This window comes from Myodes glareolus, chromosome 5, assembly GCF_982192425.1.
Source record: "Myodes glareolus chromosome 5, mMyoGla1.1, whole genome shotgun sequence".
In the NCBI taxonomy this organism is placed as follows: Eukaryota; Metazoa; Chordata; class Mammalia; order Rodentia; family Cricetidae; genus Myodes; species Myodes glareolus.
The window spans coordinates 71718126-71732480 of NC_142030.1; the positions used below are offsets into that span (position 1 = coordinate 71718126).

General features: G+C 45.3%; 1 protein-coding gene across 3 annotated transcripts in view; it reads left to right on the forward strand.

Moving 5' to 3' along the window:
* Positions 1 to 14355, forward strand: part of Rgl1 (ral guanine nucleotide dissociation stimulator like 1) — a 255495-nt gene that overhangs the window by 224486 nt on the left and 16654 nt on the right. For all 3 annotated transcript variants that reach the window (XM_048431067.3, XM_085688121.2, XM_048431068.3), the window contains 6 exons: positions 1880 to 1964; positions 5882 to 5971; positions 8034 to 8120; positions 9526 to 9558; positions 12177 to 12298; positions 14085 to 14174. In XM_048431067.3, coding sequence (XP_048287024.2) covers positions 1880 to 1964; positions 5882 to 5971; positions 8034 to 8120; positions 9526 to 9558; positions 12177 to 12298; positions 14085 to 14174 — 507 coding nt within the window. The remainder of the gene's footprint in view (positions 1 to 1879; positions 1965 to 5881; positions 5972 to 8033; positions 8121 to 9525; positions 9559 to 12176; positions 12299 to 14084; positions 14175 to 14355) is intronic.

Sequence of the window (14355 nt, forward strand, 5' to 3'; positions counted from 1 at the left end):
AGGCTGCCCTGAGTCTGCGCTCAAGCTGCAAGCCCTAGGTGCGTAGTTCCATCATCACCCACAATGGATTAAGCCCTACGGGACTGACACTGTTTGTGGTAATTCCTTGTCTGGGTAACTGCTACAAAACACCTGAGCAGAGCAACCTAAGGAAGAAAGGGTTTAGTTTGGTTTACAGTTGTAGGGGCTATAGTAGGTGTGGCAGCGGGAGCAGGAAGTGGCTGAAAGCTTGTCGGAACTTGTTGTTTCCTTACTGTCCAGCCCAAGACTCCAGCCTGTGGGATGGGATGGTCACATTTAGGGCAGTGTTGTGTTACGCTCTGTCACTGTGAGGAGCTAGGGTGGTGTAGTTAGGGCTCTGTCTGAATCTTAAACTACAAGTTGAAAAACTAGTGCACAGGGGGCTCGAGAGTTAGCTGCATGGCTGAGAGCCCTCCACGTTCTTGTAGAGGACCCAAGTTCAGTTCCCATCACCCACATCCATTTGTAGCTTCAATTCCAGAGGACCAGATGTCTCTGGGCTCTAAGGTTACTAAACTCATACACCTCACAGACACGCATAAACACACATTGAAAGCAATGCAAATAAATCTCTAAAATAAAAGTCTACGGTCCATGTGCCTTAGTTTCTTGAGTTACCAAAGAGAAGATCCATTCTTTCAGCTGGATTTTCAAACAACTTTTCAAAAACAAAAGAACAAAAAATCTCAAAACTGAATTGTCGGCCATATGTGAGTGTTGGTGGTTGGTTTATGGTTTAGAGAGGATGCCATAGACCGTCGCTGGTGCCCTTTCCATATCAGTTGTATGTGTTCTCCATGGCTAGTTGCCAGAGCGGGAGTCGTGGGATCTTATTACCCTTTACATTACTAGCTTTTACTACAGAGTCTTCTTTCTATTGAAATACTTGCATAACTAAGTTCTTAATTGTTCTTTCCACAACAGAAATAGCTTTCGTGGTTTGATTATACAAATAATATTATACTCATTATAATGCAAATAAGTCTTAATAATGGCCTTTTTATGGTAATAAAGTTGCTGTACACATGGGGATTTGGCTGCTAATCATTTGTGGCCTCCAGAGTCATTTATTCAGTGGCTGTGGAGAGACGTGTATAGAGACAAGCGGGATGCTTTGCGGGGCAGTGCATGGGGAGGGGCATGAGCCTCACAGGCGCTTTAAACCTGCCATGCGTCAGTGGCTTTCTCATATACAGACGAGGAACTTGAAACAGCAAAGGTAAGCCACTTGTCCAAGATCACTAAGGAAGTAAGTTGGCTTGAACCCATCCCCCATGACTATAGAACCCATTGTGGTTCTACCAGTCCTCTCTGACTGCGAGGATAAGAATACAGGCCCAGGATGCAGAACACAGAACATTCGGGTTCTGTGTCTGTCCTCTCTGACTGCGAGAATAAGAACACAGGCCCGGGATGCAGACATTCGGGTTCTGTATTTGCGGCCTTCAGAAGGGCCTAGTGAAAAGTAGAGCAAACTTTTGGCCAAGGCGTCTTTCTCTCTAAACTTAGGTGTCTGGCCAAGATGACCTCTACAGGACGTGGTGTGTATTTTGGGATAAATGCTTTTTAAACTTACATAAGGGAACATCTCTCTAAACTTGATGCCTCAAGTGAATGATCATTTTCTTAAAAATTAAATACATACAATTTAGAGCAATTCTTCCTATCATTTAGGTAACTGTGTTCATCTTTTACAAAGGCTATCTACATGAGGACACTCATTAGCTCCATTTGTGGTACATTCCCACCAATCCCGAGGGCCGTCCCGTCTTTCATGGCAATGTGGACTGAAGACAGCTAAGCTTAGGGGTTGGCTTTTTGCATCTGTTGTTTATTTTTTCTTTATCCTTGCTCATAGGGACCGAATGCTGGTGTTTGAAGAACTTTCAGACATCTTCTCTGACCATAACAACCATCTGACCAGCCGGGAACTGCTCATGAAGGTGAGGCTCTGCTGCCCTGACCTTGGAAACCACTTCCATTGCCTCCCAGGGAGCAGAATTTGTATCTCACCCTTAATCTAGGAGACTTGGGACTCAGAAAATTCAAATCCCACTCGAACTTTCTCCTTCCCCCCTTTCCTCCTTCCCACCCACACAACTGAATAAAAACCGGGGTTCAGATGTACAGGTCTCTAATAAGCAACTACTCAGTGCTAGCAGTTGCATGAGTGAGCGGCCTTGAAATAGCCCTTCTCAGCAAAGCAACTCTTTGAATGACAGGGGCCAGTCTGTAATTTCATGTCTTTTTTTTTAACCAAATTGCACAATATTTTTAATATTTTTCAGTCAGCAATGCTTACTGAGCACCAGATAAGTGGTGACTCTTGAACCGTCTGCTGGGCAAAGGGGTAGCCTGGCTCTTTATATACATCTTTAGAAACGTGTTGAATGCCTAGTATTTATAAAACATTGAACTTGCCTCTAGAAATATGAAGATTTATAACACAGCCTGTGTCTAGGAGTTCATCTGTAGTCGAGGGCTGTGGGCAGTATGATACTTACTCACATAATGACGAATAACTTCATCACACTCAATGGGGCATTAATTAATATAGACCAGAACCTATCTTCATAGCTTCCGACCATCTAAATTTTTCTTCTTTTGTAGATGACCAAGACCCATAGTGGATGTAGCATGTCCCTAGTTCCTAAGGTACACACCTAACATGTAGTATAGCTGAAGTTTGAATCCAGCTTAGGGACAATCAAAGACCTGTGTTCTGTTTCCCTGATGCCTGGCCCACTGCCTTGTGTGAAACACACTCACAAGACTGTTGTCTGACTCCATGGATTAGTGCGTTTGTCACTCACATAACTTTCTGGTTTCCCACCTTGGTTCCTTCTTGGAGTAAATGATACATTTATGCTGATGTCTGACTTGGGCTTCACACTGCCCTGTTACCTGCACCCTAAACAATGATTCGTGTGACTGTGTAACTCCTTATTTCATGTCTTTCTGGATTCGCAGACTTTAAATGGAAACCCATCTGCCTAGAAGGCCATGGCTTAGTGGCCTCCCAGTCTGCAGCACAGAGCTAGACTAACTGGAGCCGCACACTGAAATCCCAATATCCCTGAATCATCCTTCCAAGGCAGATAAATTGAATTGTGTGCAGCTCATTGCCTGGTGACAGTCTTCTGGCTGAAACCTTAGATGCGGGCTATATCTAGACATTAAGGATCCCATAAACCTTTCTCAAATGGAGACATCCACCTCGGACTCTAAGTTAAATGTCATAGAAAGCTCCAACTGCAATGAACTGAAAAACTTGGCTGAGTTCAGGTGGCCTGTACATTGTCATGAATGCTGGTGGAATGCCTTGGGCAGTCCACATGTGTGTGCAGGTCCCTTTCCCATTAACTCTGTTGATCATTATTCATGCGAAGTGTATAGTTCTGGGTGTAACTTCTCAACACACTTGTAAATAGTGAGATCAAGGTACTTAAGTTCTCAAAATAAGCACTAAGAAAAACTACTGGGCCTTGTTTCTAGTATGTTACTCCTAGACTCTGATTTATAGGTGGGTAATCTTAGTTTAAAATGACCTATCTTCTACTTCTGGGTGCATGTAATATGCCACTTCTCTAAAATTATGGCCCAGAGAACATACTTAGTAAACATTTGTGGTTTCCTTCTAACTGTTGAGAAAACATTTCTTAATTTTTTTCAAAGATTGTCTTAAATTTATGATTTCTGAAACTTAGAAGAACTGCAGATCATTGAATCTATAGACATTAAAACAACAGAAAGCAGAAAACCACCAAATCGTGGTTCTTGTGCCTTTTGGGGATGACAGTTATCCCCGGTTGCTTTAATATGAACAACTTCTAAAAACCTCCTGGAGTCTGGCAGAAAAGAACGGTCAGTGAGGCTCTCCAATGCATTAACACCAAGGTCAGAGCAAGAGGCCATTCACACTGCAAACACCCACCCAAACAAAGCTGCCAGTTGCTCCTAAGCTGCAATTTCACCATCATGTTTTTAAAATGGAGCCAGTATCCAGCAAACAGAGTCACTGGAGACTTAGCGTGAGTCTCTCTGAGGCACCAGAACAACACAAAGGCAGCTGGAGTCTGCAGAGGCAGAGATAAAGGAAAAGTGAGACACAGGGCAGAAGCTTGCTCTAGGGAAAAGGTCAGAGGTGCAGAGGCAGGAGGAGTGAGGATCGGAGTGAGAGGCTGGAGGAAGCATGGGGGAAAATTGAAATCCACTGACACAGAGGTGATAACTGAAGTCATTTCCGATGATACAAGTCTGCTGGAAACAAGACGACTGGGGAAGAGGGAAGAGTAGCCAGGAGTCTGTGTGTGAGCCACAAAGGAGGCTGGAGGAAAGAACCAGAGTGGGCATTGCAGGAGCCCACGGATGGTTTGCGGGAGGTTCACAGGGGTGATATGGGGGTGGCAATGTAAAGAATATCGGGCTGAGGGAGGAAATGGCTGCAGGTATTGGATGTGGCAGTTGAATGGATTTCCAGTAGACATTCCATCAGGAAGAGCTAGCAGCGACCAGTCGTCTCCTCTCGTCCTTTCCTTTTTCTTTAGACAGCATCTCACCGTGTGGTTCAGGTCAACCTGGAATTCACAGTGTAGCCCAGGCTGACCTTGAACTCATGATCCCCCTGCCATAACCTCCCAAGTGCTCAGATTTCAGCGCACTTGGTTGACTTGTCGGTTTCATGGTAGTGCTGCAGGGATGGACCTCCATTCATAGGAATCCACCAAGTTGTGGGATCAGTAAATCTCGCTCCTCATCTCTGGTCTTTTTATGTCCCGCTCATCAGACAGAGTCTTCAGTGATCCTTAAAATCCCTCTGTTGCTTTATGATTCTTAGGTTTAACCTTTTATAAGTCCCTGTTAGGAATTTTAGATAAGCAGGGCATGGTGGAACACATTTTTAGTCCCAGCGCTTAGGAAACAGACAAGTGACTCTTTGGGGCCAGCCTGTTGCATAGCAAGTTCCAGGCTAGCCAGAACTATACAGTAATGTAAGGTCACATGCTTATAATGCAATAAACTTGGAAGAAACTGACTAAGGAAAAACTAATATAGAATTTACCCTGAATTGCAAAATTGCCTTCCATTCATGCAGTTCCTGGAAAATGAGAACTTAACATGACTCTAAAACCACGAAACTGAAACATTTTATGTTCAGTCAGCAAACCCATGATTGCTGTTGTTACATAGAAGTTCGGTTCTTGTGCCAGGCGGCTGGCAGGAAGCATGGGTGGCCATCTGTCCTCAGACCCCAAGAAAAATGGTAGACTCGTGAGAGTTCCAGACTGGAGAGACATCTTAGGAGGGCCAAGTGAACCCTGCAAATAGCCCATCTTTCATTAATTGCGATGTATCAAAACACTGGAATTCCTCAAAATCTTGCTGGGCAAAGGTTTCATTTAGCTAAGAAACACCACACAGTCCCCTTCCTTCCCAGAATGCTGGCGCATTCATTCCAGGCCAAGATAAAGAAGTCATAAACTGTGCAGGAAGAAAGCTCATTTCTAAGACATAAGATTACTTGGCAAGAAACCTGGGATGTGGAGAAAACACCTCCCATTTTGGAAATCACCTACCTTGTGTTGATGATTGATTTTCTAGTGAAATTAGGGACCCTGCTTTTACAGAGCTGGAGAGGGGGAGAGTCGTATAATCCCAGGCCACTGCATACAGAGACTAGTCTGCAGCAATGCCCCCAGCCCCAGTCGTAACACAGCCCAAGGGCCTGCAGGAGGCTTCTTCATCTGCATGGCATCTTGGAACACAGGAAGCGATTGTATTCTAGAGCCTAGACACCTCTTCCCTTCTCCCCTGATTGGAATCCTCCATGACTCTCCTCTATGCGCACTCTGTTTCTTAGGAAGGAACCTCAAAATTTGCAAACCTGGACAGCAGTGTGAAAGAAAACCAGAAGCGGACTCAGAGGCGGCTGCAGCTGCAGAAGGATATGGTATGTGTGCCTGTGCTCTCCGGCAGGAGAGTGGCTCCATGTTCTTGGCTAGGCAGCTGGCGCACGAGCCCAGCATCTTCCATCTGCAGGGCACCTGGACTTGTCAAAGCTCTCTCTCATTTTTTGCCTTAACCTGTGAAGTTTTTATCAGAAGTGTTAGACCCAGTGAGACATGAATACCAAGAGTTGCAAATTCCATAGACTGCCACCCCTCCTCCACTCTACCCCTAGCCACCCCTCCTCCCCACCACCCCTCCAGATGATGATGAAGGAAAGTGTGCAGTGGGCATATCTCCGTCCTTCTTGCCATCCCCTCCACCCACTTTTACAGCTGTAGGCTGCTGCCACTTTGGCCAGAAGCCTCCTAGCCTTTCTGCCTACATCAGCGTTGGGCATGTAATGACCCAGGAAAGACAGTCTCCTGTTAGAAAGATTGGGTCCTTGCATTTAGATCTCACTCATTTGTCCCCAGCCTCCCTAATCACTGCCTCACTCTCCTTAATAATTCTGGATCCTAACCAGATCTAGTCCAGTACTCAGAGAACACCAGGCCTCCTTTCTGAAGGCAGAGGCATAATTGTCATCATCTTTGGCTCTGTCCTTAAATCCTCAGCTTCTAGCAGAGGGTGGGGGTGGGGGACAGAAAGGGAGATTAGAGACTAGACACCCTTGCCTGGAGAGAACTTTCCTTAGGGCTGGCCATAGATTGGCAATACTTTTGACGGCTGGAACTCCTGTAACCTAAAAGCTGACCAAACTTGAAAGTGTTTCACGTTGTTTTGGTTGTTCAGAGACAGTTAAAAATAGCTGCTACCGAGGGAGGGGTAGAGATTATTTTAGTTCAGGATAAGACCTTGTACACACAACAGGGGAGGACAAACTAAACTTCAGCTGACAGTAAGTTTCTGAAGGACAAAGTCCTGCATGGTGTGAACTGGCTGAGCACACGGCCCGCCTTGCGCCAAGTGGCCTGGCCTTGCCCTGGCTCCGACCGTGCTCCTGCCAGAGTTCCCCTAAGTACCTGCATATATGAGAAGGTGTCTGTCCCCTGCCCACCATTTCTTTCCCCTGAAGAATGCTTGTGCCTTGGTGGGCCTGTGGGAACACAGACAGCTGCAAAGGAGATTTGGTGAGATGAATATTAAAATTTTTGCTCATTTCTCCCCACCTTTAACAACATCCATGATGGTGGTGTAACAGGCAACCCTAAGAAATTACGCTGACAGAATCCTGTCAGTTAAAACCCAGACCTCGCTTGGAATTCACCTGTCTGTTGTGGGACCCGGTCCAGCATGCCAGCAGCACTTAGCTGTCAGCATTTTCCAGTCACTTCTAGTCCATGGCAGCTTCAGAGCCCTAACTTGTTTGTTATGACCATGACAGTCATCAGGAGTACCACCCGGGAGTCCTGGAGAATGCCCCACAGTCTGGGTTTGTCTTTGTTTGTCTAGTGATTAAACGGAGGTCACATCTGTTTGGAAAGAATGTCACGGGAATGAAATACCTCTCTTGTCACATCCTGTCAAAGAGTTCTGTGGTGTCAGAGTGGCATCTGCTGTCGTGTTCATGGTATCCCTGGTGGTGAACACACCACTACTTTGGTTAAAATAGAGTTTGCCAAATTAACCTCTATAAAGTCACTCCTCTCTGTCCTGCATTGCTAATAGTGATGGCCCGGAAACCTTGCCCTGGGAAATAGTGGTATATTCTTAATGATGCTGAGGCCATGGCATCAGGGCATTCCAAACATCTGAAATTGTCTGCACACGTTGACGAGAGCAGACCCCACTGAGCAGAGCCTGATCACAGTAGACCCCACAGTGAACGCACTTGTACACGCATATGATCTCCTGATTGGAGGCTTGCTTTTCCTGAAAGTTAGACATTAGGTCATCTAGTTCCTGTCCTGTTTGCATAGGCCTTTAAAGCAATTCAGTCCTGCGGAAGACTCTAACAACTCCAAATTAGTTTTGCCTAGGTCCCTTTCCTCTGTTGTGTGGGTTACCAAACCCACTAAACATTTCAATGACAGTAAGACAGCTCTTCTCTGACTCCTCTTCAGGGTGTGATGCAGGGAACTGTACCTTACCTGGGCACCTTCCTGACCGACCTGACCATGCTGGACACTGCTCTGCAGGACTACATTGAGGTGAGTTCTCTGCAGTCGAGCCTGCAGCCTTCTTCTTGGCTTCATGGGGGAAGAAATTTGTTTCTCTCAGTATCTTTTTAGAGCTCACAATGCACATATAGGAGGCTGGGCAGTGGGAAAACAAGACAAGCACCAGAAACCCCAGAAATGGTGCAGAGGCCAGTGAAAGCAGTCGCTGCCTATTGAAACAGGCAGTGGTAGATAGAAACGGTAGCAGTGAGCGCAGAGTGCAGCGGAAGGCGAGGGAACATTAGATGGCGGAGCGTGATTGGGCCCCTATGAAGACACGTGATGAAATGCCTTTTGAGGGGTGGGGTCTGAGCATAGACACTGCAGATGGACTTGAAGAATGATACACCCCAACTCTCTTCCTGAAGAGTAAAGAATGAACAAGATGAATGAATTTTCAACAGGTCTTCCTCTTTTCTTTATAATCATCGTGTCCCCGCCTCCTGTTCTGGAGCGTACACTTGGGTCCACCTACTGTCTTTCTTCTGCAGTGAAGACAGGTGAACTCCATCCAAACAAGCAGCCTGTTAATAGCCATACTAAAATGTTAAGTAGGAAGAATTTGATATTTGAAACGAGATTTAAAGGTTGTTTGTAGGGCTTGGCGTCTAGCTCCAAGCACTTGCCTCTCATGTCCTGGTTCAGTTCCCAGCAATGCCTAATAAACAGAAATAAACCACAGGCGAAACACAGCGCAGCGCACCGCAAACCCAAAGCAGCCTGCACATGTGCATCGCTGCTTCTCCTGTGCAGCCTGCAGACGTGTGCTGCAACTAGAAAGGGAAGCTGCTTTACATACTTTCAAGGATTCTTTAAGTGGTGTAGGCATGCCTGTCAATTTTGCATTGCCCAAGCGCATGTCTCTTCATGGCCTCTGCCTCAGCTTATCTGAGGAAACACCCATCTGTGCTGGGGAACTTTGTGGAGTAGGCAAATACTGAGAAATTAAATTTAACCTACTGAGAATAGGGATGGTGGTGATGAAGAATTGAAACTTAATTTCCATGGTGCTCTGGAGAAGTGACTTCCCTTCTGATCAACCACTGACAATTTGGTTTCCAGCATGAGTCAGTGGCATCTGCTTTGTTGTCTTGGGTCAAGGGGATGAGTGGGGTGGAGTTCGCTCTTCACTGGCTTGGCAAATGTGTTGGACTCTGACTCACGAGGCTTTCTTGAGTAGTTGCTTTCAGATTTTAAGAGTTGGTTGTCTACCCTGACCTGTCATAAATGAACATTGTTCTCTAAGAAAAAGATGATTGTCTTCCTCTGTAGCTGCCATGTTAATGGGAACATTAATAATGACAGCTCTGCCATCCCTTTGACCTATTTAGTGTGAGCCACGACAGCGCAGGGCTCTGCAGTTTGGTTGGTTATACTCTTTAAATATTTCTTTCAGGGTGGACTGATCAACTTTGAGAAAAGGAGAAGGGTAAGTGGAACTCTCACCTATGCTTTGCCAGTTTATTGCATCTGGGCATGAAAAACTGAAAGAAGTGGAGACAAATCTTGTTCTTTTGTTTTTTGGAGAGGCAGAAAAATGATACTCATTAAACATTTTAAATATACCATTATGTTTGGCATGTTCATATACATCACTCCACGAGAGCCCCACAAGGTCATTTCCCTCATCTTCAGTTAAAGATGAGGATAGAAGAGATTGAGTAGCTGGTCCAGATTCAGCTGGTGATGAGCCAGAGTTCAGATTTTGTCCAGCTGCAAAGCTCATTAATAAATTAAAGGTAGTTTAGATCTGTGCATGTAGCTCAATGTTAGGGCACTTGAACTAGCATGCATAAGGTCTTGCATTTGATCCCTAAAACACACACACACACACACACACACACACACACACACACATTGACAGATTTCCTTACCCCTGCCTCATCTGCTTCTTTACAGCTACTTTTAGAAAAGCAGGTTTACTCTATAGTTAGTAATAATGTATTATGCATATGAAAATTATTGCTGAGAATAGATTTTGAATATTCTCCTACAGAGAAGTATGGGAAACACTTAATATGTTAGTTAGCTTGGTTTAGTCATCCCACAACAAATACCTATTCCAAAATATCGTGTATACACCTTGAATATATTCTTTTTCGAGACAGAGTTTCTCTGTGTAGCTTTGGAGCCTGTCCTGGAACTCATTCTGTAGACCAGGCTGGCCTTGAACTCACAGAGATCTAGAGATCTACCTACCTCTGATTCTCAAGAGGATTAAAGGCATGCACCACTACTATGTATATATATATATATATATATATATATACATATATATATACATATACATACACATTTTTTGTTAGTTGAATAAAAAACCAAGTTCAACTATTAAGAAAATAAGTTTCTAAGAGTGAATAGCATTATTAAAGATGGTTGCTCCTGTGGGTCTGTCTGGGTGAGGAGACGACATAAACTTCCCCATTAGATTATCCTTCCTGCCAGTATAAAAAGGATATTATATATCAAACTTGAATCTTTCTATGGATAGAATAGTACTGCACTATGTTTTTTAAAGTGCAAATTTTACTATAATTTCTCTGTCAAATGGGCATGAGAGAGGCCTTTGAATGTTTGAAAGGAAGATGGGTGAGTGTTATAAACGCCCCGCAGAGTTTCACCATCTTCTCTCCATCCTTCCATTCTACCAGCATTGCTGATGTACCTAGCAGGGAGTTTGGAGACTTCTGCAATGGGAAGCCAGAGCTCCCTTCCCTCTTGAAGTCCACAATCCAGGAAGGAGACGGGCAGATGAGCAGGCAGCCATCATTCTTCTTTATCCAAGTTCAAAGTAGAAGTGGAGGCTCTTAGAGAAGCCCTAGGAGGCTGAGTCTAGTCTCAGCTGGTGAGGTCAGAGAACAGTGTCGGAGTGAAGACCACGGGGCTTGATATGAACATGGCGCAAGCAGCCAGCCAGGCTAGGACCGACTGGAGCTTTCTGTCCCTCGCCCACTGAGCCTTCTGTGGCATGGTGGGAAATACTCCATGGCACCACTGATTTGAAGGCTGCAACCCCAAGACCCCGCCAACTCTTTAGTTACTTCTGTCGTGTCCTGTTTTGCCCCCACAGTGCCCCCATGCTTGGGCCTTTAAATTCAGCATTAACCTGGAAACTGCTTCCTTTCCTTTTAAGACTAAGAAGTTAGACATTTGCAAGGTGTGGGTGGGAAACCTAAAGCTGCAGTTTGTCCTCACTGCTGACATCACAAAAGGGACCTTGAAGCCTGTTAAGAGGTATAAATAATTTTGGACATAATCATGTACTCGCTTTGCTTGTTCTCTCGTGAGCTTCAGAAGGTTAGTTAAAAGATTTACTAGAGTAGTAAAACCCAAGGATTCGGGAAACCTACATAAGCTTTGTGAGAGCCGTGCTGTTTAGGTGGTCGGCCCCACCAGTGTCTGTTTATTGAGGGAAGCGCTGGAGAAGCTGTGGTGGGGAGCTGGGAGCTTCTTGACTTGAAACATTTCTCTCCTTCCTTACTTCTTTGTTTCTTTCTTTTCTACTCTCTCTTTTTAAGGAATAGGAGTAAAGCTCATATATTTCACCAGTCTTATACTTAAAAGAAAAAAGAATGGAAGTAGGGAGGCCAAAGCGCCATTGTAAACTGAGCCAGTGACTAGTGGGCCTGCTTTTGGCTTTAGTCTTATGAATTTTTTTTTCAAAGAGAAAGGAACAGAAGCATGCAAAGGCTTAAGGGGTTTGAAGTGGTACATATGTGTATTTAAAATTTATTTTTGTTTGTGGTAATAAGAATTAAACCCAGGATGTTGTGTGTGCCAGACACACACTCAACCACCGATCCATACCCCCACCTCTGAATTAGAGCTTTTAGGATTCATTCATTTACTTTCCAAAGCAGCAGCGTTTCAGAATCCTCTTCAATAGGCTTCTCTTTATTTTCCTCCTTAGGGTGTTACATTTCCATGTTGAAAAGACTGGTATTTGTTATTATCTCATTTGTTATTATTTGTAATAATGCAAATCTGTAATTTGTTATTTGTAATATCTTATTATTCGCTCTCCCTTTGGTTTTCTGTCTGCTGTAGGAGTTTGAAGTGATCGCCCAGATAAAGCTCCTACAGTCCGCTTGCAACAGCTACTGCATGGCCCCGGACCAGAAGTTTATCCAGTGGTTCCAGAGGCAGCAGCTCCTAACAGAGGAGGAGAGGTAGGCTGGCTTATCGCCCATCAGGGAGGAACCGCCGTGCATGCAGTGGCCAGGACCTTGCTGGGTTGTCTCTTCAGTGGCTCTTGTGTTCCTGTTCTAAGGGTCCTGGTCCTTGGTTTTCAGAGAGAAACTGAGTGGCCAGGACTAGGGAATGGGCCTTTAAGTCCTGCCCTGCCACTCACCTTTGAAATCTGGAGCAGTTCCTTTATTCTTCCTCGTCTTCAGGATGCCTGTTTGCAAAAATGTTTATTTTAAGCATAAAATTGTATTCTGGAAAGTACCATTAGAATGCCACTGCCATTGTCACAGAGTTGACAGCATTAGCTTTCAGGGAGAGGAAGAGGAAGAAGAACCCTTGAGAGACTGAAATAAGGGAAGAACTGAAGTGCTGGGAACCTATGGGCAGGAGGAGGTCATTGACAGAGGAGTGAGGGGGATGGGATGCTTTGCAGATCTACCCCATAGCCTGGGCTGTGAAGAGAGATTTCACCAGAAGAGCCAGAGCAGAACATTCCAGACAAAGCAAGACAGGGACCTGAGCAAAGGCCTGGTGTCTGGAGGGCAGTGGTGCCTTTGTGTGGGTAAGGCACAGGGCACGTGTTTCAAGACATTGGCTGGTGTGCATGGAAAGGCACATAGAGCCTACTTAGTGCTTTAAATGCTGGCCCAGTGGGTTAAGGCCTTCCCTCTAGTCTGGTGGCTGCCAGTGGTCAGTAGGCCTTATGTGGCATGTTGCCTGTTTTCACATTTTTAAGTGGCAGAAGGAAAAAAATAAAAGAAGGATAATACGGCATGAGATAGTTACTTGAAATTCAAATTTTAGGATCCCTAAATAACGCTTTAGCAGAATATAGCCCATTCATTTACATCCTATCTGTGGTTGCTCTCATGCGTTAAAGGCAGACCATATGGTCTGCCACCTAAAATACCTACTATCTGATCTGATTCAGAGAAAGTTTGCCGATCACTGAGGTAGACTTTGAAGATGTATCATACGGAAGAGTGAACTTGACAGCAAAATAAGTATTTGTCAATGAGGCTTTGAGGGGCATAGCTGGTTCTGCCAGGCCTGCCTGAGTACCTCAGTGTTGATGGCCGTGACCCGCCTCCACTCAGCACATGCCTGTGCTGGTTACAGCTACGGCTTGAACAAGATGCTCTTCAGATTAGAAGCCCCTCTCATATCTGCATCAGTTACCGCTTGCCTAGCATGCCAATGCCAGTATCTGAAGCCTGGGTATTTTTAATTGAGCAGGTTTTGACAATTAAAGATAAAGTTTGTGGTTATATTTACGTATCTTTATAAATAACATAATTGTTCATGTCTGTTCCCGAAAGGTTAGATATTTTATGTAAATACCTTCTTTCGTTTTTCTACCATAAAAGTATGTGTGTGTGCCCATAAACACAAGCACACTGGGAGGAGGAAGTAGAAAAGAAATGGTGGTGGGGTTGTTGAGCGGGAAGGATTCTTCAAGCTCGGCCTTGTGGCGGGATGAGGATGATCACGGGGCAGACTGGGTCAGCTGCATCTGCTGCCAGTCACACGTCCTCATATCGAAGCCTACAGAGCGGAGCAGGCTCTGTTCATCTGCTGGTGAGAGGAGTAGGGAGAAGGGGAGGCATGCAATGTAACACCCTCTGACATCCATGCCAGAGCACCATAGTCTACAGCTCTACTTTGATATTCGGAGCCTTCCTCTAGATCCAGTGTTCCAGCAAACCACGTGAGTTGGGAGTCAGTTCTGTGCTTAAACACTGACCTCGGACCTCCCGTCTTTCCCAGCTATGCCCTGTCCTGTGAGATTGAAGCAGCCGCTGATGCCAGCACCACCTCGCCTAAGCCTCGGAAGAGCATGGTGAAGAGGCTGAGCCTGTGAGTGCCCCCTCCCACGCCAGGGGTCCTGTCGGAGTTGGGAGGAGATGCACTCAGCAGTTCTGAGTGTCCACTTAGTGTGCTTCCTGTCATGAGCTCAAAAGGCGCATCACACCCGCCCATTCCTGTCCAGCAGCAGTTTGCCCCGTCTGCCTGTCCTCTTGTCCCATCAGCTCATTCT